At 50.3% G+C, this 6797-nt stretch overlaps 1 protein-coding gene across 3 annotated transcripts in view; it reads right to left on the reverse strand.

Moving 5' to 3' along the window:
• CLIC1 (chloride intracellular channel 1) overlaps positions 1-6475 on the reverse strand; it is a 7443-nt gene extending 968 nt beyond the window's left edge. The window contains exons 1-6 of one of the 3 annotated variants that reach the window (XM_021717435.1): positions 6387-6448; positions 6165-6253; positions 4030-4139; positions 3710-3835; positions 3441-3547; positions 2725-2906 (exon numbers count right to left, since the gene is read on the reverse strand). In XM_021717435.1, the coding sequence (XP_021573110.1) occupies positions 2725-2906; positions 3441-3547; positions 3710-3835; positions 4030-4139; positions 6165-6203 (564 nt within the window). In that variant the 5' untranslated portion in view covers positions 6204-6253; positions 6387-6448. Of the gene's footprint in view, positions 1-1741; positions 1747-2717; positions 2907-3440; positions 3548-3709; positions 3836-4029; positions 4140-6164 lie in introns of all 3 variants that reach the window. The other 2 variants (XM_021717436.1, XM_021717437.1) reach the window with 2 other exon arrangements.
• Between the last annotated feature and the right edge of the window lie 322 nt (positions 6476-6797).

The raw sequence follows: 6797 nt of genomic DNA on the forward strand, positions 1-6797 counted from the left end.
CTTTGGGAGGCTGAGGTGAGAGGATTGCCTGAGCCCACGGGTTTGAGACCTGCCTGGGCACCGAGCCCGGCTCATACTGATTCTTATATCACATATGAATCATCTTCTCCAACTAGCTTTCTCAACTCCTCACTGTCTTGTACTGTCCTCAGCCCCCATCTTCACTTACTGAAATCCTGGCCATTAATAACCAGTCACGCCAGGCTCAGTGGCTCAGCCTATAATCCCAGTGCTTTGGAAGACTGAGGTGAGTGGATTGCCTGAGCCCGCGGGTTCAAGACCTCATCTCTACAATATATCAAAAATTAGCCGGGTGTGGTAGCGCACGCCTGTAGTTCCAGCTACTTGGAAGGCTGAGGCGGAAGGAACGCCGGAACTCAGTGGGTCGAGGCTGCAGTGACCGGGAGTGTGCCACTGCACTCCAGTCTGGGTGACAGAGTGAGACTCCAACTCAAAAAAAAAAAAAAAAGCCAGGCTCGGTGGCTCAGCCTGTAATCCTGCGCCTTTGGGAGGCTGAGGTGAGTGGACTGCCTGAACCCGTGGGTTCGAGACCTCCTGAGCAGCGAGACCTCATCTCTACAATAAATCAAAAAAATCAGCTGGGCGTGGTAACGTATGCCTGTAATTCCGGCTACTTGGAAGGCTGAGGCAGAAGGATCGCCGGAGCCCAGCAGGTCGAGGCTGCAATGGCCAGGAGCCCAGCAGGTTGAGGCTGCAATGGCCAGGAGCGGCCACTGCACTCCAGTCTGGGTGACAGAGTGAGACTCCAACTCAAAAAACAAAATAATAATAATAATAATAATCAGTCACCTCATTCATGGTGACACTTTTCTCCTCTTGATTTTTTTAAAACTTGAGATATAACTCATCATAAAATTCTCCTCTTGAATTTTCACAATGACTTTTGTCTCTATTTTTCATCTTTTTGTCATATATTCTTTTTTTTGAGTTGGAGTCACTCTGTTGCCCAGACTGGAGTGTAGTGGCACACTCAGGTCATCCTTCTGCCTCAGCCTTCAAAGTAACTGGAACTACAGGCATGCGCCACCACACCTGGCTAATTTTTTTATTTACTGTAGAGATGAGATCTCATCAAGTTGCCCAGACTGGTCTCAAACACATGGGCTCAGTCAATCCTCTCACCTTGGCCTCCCATTGTGCTGGGATTACAGGCGTGAGCCACCGTGCCCAGCCTGTCCTATATTATTATTTTTTTTTTGAGTAGGAGTCTCACTCTGTCACTGAGACTGGAGTGCAGAGGCACACACTCGTGACCACCGCAGCCTCGAACTGGGGCGTACATGATCCTTCCGCCTCAGCTTTCCAAGTAGCTGTAACAACAGGCATGTGCTACCATGCCTGGCTAATTTTTTAATTTATTGTAGCAAAGAGGTCTCACCAAGGGTGCCAAGGGTGTCTCGAACCCCTGAGCGCAGGCAATTCTCTTGCCTTGGCCTCCTAAAGTGCTGGGATTACAGGTTTGAGCCGCCACACCCAGTCCTGTCATATATCCTTAACTTTCACATGATAGTTTATCTTCTCAGATTTCAATCCTTCAAGGGCAAGGACCAATCACTGGACATCTAAGTGTCTTTCATTGCTTAGTACACAGATGTTCATGATACAGTTGTGTGGCCGACTGACATTGGGCCTGTGTAGCACAAACTAAACCATAGATTTGAGGCTATGACAAAAATATGGGAACCAGCAGTTTTCATCTTCCACAAGAGGAAGTAAAGACTGAAGCTATAGATAGAGTTAAAGCTTTGACTTTAGGGAAAGCCTGCTTTGTCTAGTCTAGTGATTTGCCAGTGATACAGAGACAGGAAGAGCATTCTTCAGAGTAATACTAGGATGCCGGGCATGGTGCCTCACGCCTGTAATCCCAGCACTTGGGGAGGTGGAGGTGAGAGGATTGCCTGAGCCCACGGGTTTGAGACCAGCCAGGGCAACATGATAAGACCTCATCTCTACAATAAATCAAAAAATTAGCTGGGTGTGGTGGCATGCGTCTATAGTTCCAGTTACTTGGAAGACTAAGGTGGAAAGATTGCCTGAGACCAGCAGTTCAAGGCTAAGGTGGCTGTGAATGTGCCACTGTACTCCAGCCTGGGTGACAGAGTGAGACTCTGACTTAAAAAAAAAAACAAGAAAACAAAGTAATACTAGGATGTATTCCTCTTGGCCAGTCTGTTTGCACCCATGGCTTGTATCATAGACTATAATTCTCTCAAGCAGTAGTCTTGTTTTTTTTTTTGAGTTGGAGTCTCACTCTGTCTCCCAAACTGGAGTGCAGTAGCCGCCCCCAGCCACCGCAGCCTCAACCTGCTGGGCTCCAGTGATCCTTCCGCCTCAGCCTTCCAAGTAGCTGTAACTACAGGCACGTGCTACTACGCCCGGCTAATTTTTAGATTTATTGTAGAGATGAGGTCTCACCAAGTTGCCCAGGCGGGTCTCGAACCTGTGGGCTCAGGCAATCCACTCACCTCAGCATCCCAAAGCACAGGATTACAGGCTGAACCACCGAGCCCGGCTTCAAGCAGTTAGTCTTACCAACAATGACTGCCAAGAGGGACTGATGTGGGATGGGTCATTGGTAGCAATCTATCGAAACTACCCTAAGAAAGAAGGTACCTTTGGAGTGGTTATCATGGGAAGCCCATAGGAGAGCTCCCTAAAGAGCCATCCCAGTGGTCATCCTTTCCTCCCACAATGACCACACACCTGTACTATGTGCAGCTTTGGCAAAAGGTTGCAGTCAGCCAGGGTGAGCTCATTGCCATCCAGAAATTTCCTCTGAGAGATGCCCTCATCTTCAGCACTGGTTTCATCTACTTCTTCTGGGAGGGGGGATGTCAAGTAATTGTCTAAAACCTTCAGGGCTTTCAGGAGCCCCTTCTCCAGATCTGTGCATGTGAAGGAATTGATTAGAACGTCAGGAGAAGATTGTTAAATTCAGTCCAGGAAGGCATGGGGTGGATACAAATGGCCAGTCCAAAATAATAATAGCTAACATTTAATTCTTATAGCAATCCATGAAGTAGGTATTGTTATCCTCATTTTATAGATCTGGAAGTAGATTTACAGAGAGGTTAAATGATTGCTCAAAGTTACACAGCTAGTTGGATTTGTATTCAGATAGTTTGAGTCTAGAGTCATTGTTCTTAAACACAACCCTATTCTGCCAGAAAACAGGCTAGCAGTCAATAATGTCCCCAGTGCATCAGAAGAGGCTAGGGAACAAATGAGAGAGGCTCAAAAGTCTTAGCCAATGAGAGTGCAGGGAAATATAGAGGTAAAGCAAAAAGGAGGGGTGGGGAGGCTTACCAACATCTGCTCCATCTTCTTGACAGCTGAACTTCCGGGTGCCCCTAATGCCTCCCAACCCTAGTTCTTCTCCATTCCTCCCAGAACCCAGACCTCTAACCCATAAGACTCACTATCATTAAGTGCTGGGTTTGAATTCTTGATATAGGCAGAAAATTTAGCAAATATGTCTAGTCCAGCTGTGTTGGACTCAGGATTCAGAGCTGCCAGCTTGGGGTACCTGAAAGCCAGTGGGAAAAAACAAGGTAAGATATCTTCCTGGGAGGAGTTTCAGTTAGCTCCCCTGCCCCACTTCAGTCATCATCTCTGTTTTCCATTTCTTTAAACTCTGTTACCCCAAATCTCCTAGCTCTCCCTCCCCCCTTTCCAAGTACCCTTATACCTGGGAGGGCACAGCACTGCCTCCAGAAATTCCTCAATCTTGTTGGTGTCTGTATGCACTTCAGTGCCATACAGCAGGAATGGGAGCTGCCCTCCTGGGCACAGTTTCTGTACTGTCTCGGTCCGCCTGGAGAAGGGACCAGGCATTAAGACAGGAAAAAGGGGTCAGGGAAGACCAGAAAGGGGAGTGGGGGAATATAAGAAGAGAAAGGGGTTCCAAGTGGAAACCAAGAGGGTTCAAGATGAAAGGACTCAGGTGTATGTGTGTGTGTGTACATGTGTGTACACAAGTGGTGTTTAGAATAACAGAACTGGGCTCACCTCTTGGTGTCAACAGTGGTGACGTTGAAGGTGACTCCCTTGAGCCAGAGCACCATGAACAGTCTCTGGGAGAAGGGGCAGTTCCCAATCTTGGCCCCATCACTGCCAGCCTGAAAAGCAACCCACAACCCAAGGTTAGGCTTGGTGCCCTCCCCCAACGCCCCATGCCATTCCTTGCATTCCTACTCCCAGACCAGCTGTTTTCTGCCTAGTCATGACAAAAACACTCCCCACCATTAAGAGCTCTCCCTAGAACTGGATTCTCCACAACTTGGGCCTGGGTCAAACCTAGGCAGATCAATGGAAATTTTTTCTACAAAGGCAGGTTTCTGCTTCCCCAGAGACTGAGGACAGGTGGGAAGTAGGCAGAGGGAATGGGTCTTGAAGAACTTGGAGGATGTGAACCCTACAGAGGGACGGGTGTGGGGCTTTGGTGAGGCCAGAGTTGTAGGCTAGGGGTCTGGATTCCTGGGTTCCTGAATGGAGTAGAATCTGAGAAAACGAGACATGGGATGGGGTTTGGGAGCCAGAGTTCTGGTTCTGTACACTTCCATCTAAGCTGCTTCTGGCAGTTGGGTGGGGAGTTGAGTCAAGGGGTTCTGAGCCTCGCCCCAGAGATGTGAAGGGCCTTGCAGAGGGGGGCTGCCCTCTTATGAGCAAGTTGTGACCTCATTGCCCCAAAGGACGCCTCCCCCTAAGCTGAGGGTGATTCATCTCTCTGTGTCTCCGGCCCCAGCAGCTTCCTTCCTGGTAAGGAAGTGGGGGCAGGGACCTGTGAGGCCTGGGCATTTAAGGCCACCACCTATCCATCCCTCTCACAGCCAGGGTCTTCCAGCACAAGTCTTCTGACACCAAATAATCCTCCTCATACAGGACACCAGGCCGGAAACTCTGCAGCCCAGCCTCACCCATGAGTAAAAATAGTCCCGGAGGCGAGTGTGAGAGTGAGGTGGGGACCACACCTAAGGGGGTGGACTCAACCAAGCACAGCCAACTTCCCCGGCCCGGAGAGAGGGAATGGCTGCCTGAGAAACCCGAGCCGAAAGAGAAGGAGAAACAGGCAGGAACACACAAAGATGAGATGAGCAAAAGTGGAGAGAAAGAAGGCAGGAAAGTGGAGGATAGGGAGAATGTGTAAACGGAGACACAGATGGAGCAGAGAGAGGGAAGGGAGCAGTGACGAGAGAGGGAGGGGCACAGAGATGGGGTCCCAAGACCAGGGAAAGAATGCAGAGCTGCTGGGGAGGAGAGTGGCTGCCGGAATCGGAGGGGAGCCGGCTGACACAGAGAGAGAAGCCTGCTGATACCAAGCCTCTCCTCATCCACACCCACCAGAGGGAGGAGAGAGTTGGGGCAAGTTTGTTTCCCCTGCTTCTGCACCCCCCCAAATCCTAAGTGTCTTAACCCAGCTCTCCTCCTCCATCTGATCTCTCATCTATCCTCGTGGCAGCTACAGCTAAACTCTGGTTTCTGCCATCTCCCTTTCTCTCCCTTCCTCCAGTCCCAGGGGATATTCGTTACCACCCCATCATCTCTCCAGCCCCGCTTCTTGAACTCTGATCTCACTCTCCCCTCTCTTACCTTCCATCCCACCAGTTCTTCCCAATTGAGTTCTTCCTACTCTTAGGCCTCCCTCAACATACTCTTTTCTTTGGGACCTCCTCTGCCCCCTCCATTCTCTCCCCCACTAAGCCTCTCACCCTCTGATATTCTTGTAGGGTCACATGTCCTAAGTAAGGTTTCCTTCTGTCCCTCCCAAACTCTGCTGGGCTGCCGCTGTCCCTTTCGCCCCCTGCCCTTCCATCAGCTTACACCCCGACTCCCCACCCTAGTCTCACTCCTGAGAACTCTCCTTTTTCTCTTTCTTTAGGCTGTTGGAAACTTGCACTTTTACCAACTTTTCAAGGTTGATCCTGGAACCCTCAGTACCTGCTTACAAGTTAACCCGCCCCACCACACACACACACACACACACACACACACACACACACAAAACAACAAAGATTGTAGCTGGGATTAGGGGTGGGGACCAAGGAGGGAAGGGATTAGGGAGTTAAGACAAGCGGGGGAGGGAGGAAAGGTGAGAGGTGGCTTCCAAGAATTAGAGAGGTCAAGGAGAGAGAAGGTGTTCTTACCTTCACGAACAATTCGACCTGTGGTTGTTCTTCAGCCATGGTTGCGTCGGGGACCAGGAAGTGGCCGTCGCTTGGGGAACTGGGAGGGGCTTTCGGGGCCAGGGAAGGCGGGTCTCACAGTCAGGGATCCTCTCCCCCAGACCTAGGGCTGTCCCTTCAGTGCAACACAATCCTGATCAGACCACTTGCCCCAGATTCGGCTTCCCCACCAGCCCAGTGCACCCAACACCCAGCTCCTCCAATTCGGTCCCCTCCCAGGCTGGATCAGGGAGCCGCTGGCTGACTCACCCACCGGCCCCGCCCTGAACCTGGGGAGGGGATTGGAGGGGGCGGGACTCAGCGATGTAGGGAGTGGGTTCCGGGAGAAGTCCTCATGTTTCCCAGAGATCAGGGATAAGGTTGTTAAAGAAAGGGAATCCTGGAAATCTCCTTGTTTCTCCGATCTCTCCTGAACACAGAACTCTTTTCCGCCTCAGTTTCCCTGCTTCATTAATCAGAGGGAGAAAAAAACGAAGAAAAAAAAATCAGAGGACAACCCACTGCACCTTCATATAAGAAACTTAACACTAACAGCTTGGGTATGCCCGTGAAGATCAAGAGATGGGATCTTAGAATGGAAAGGTGCTTTTCTTC

Source organism: Carlito syrichta, unplaced genomic scaffold (genome assembly GCF_000164805.1).
Source record: "Carlito syrichta isolate Samal-C Ts95f unplaced genomic scaffold, Tarsius_syrichta-2.0.1 Scaffold309736, whole genome shotgun sequence".
Taxonomy (NCBI): Eukaryota; Metazoa; Chordata; class Mammalia; order Primates; family Tarsiidae; genus Carlito; species Carlito syrichta.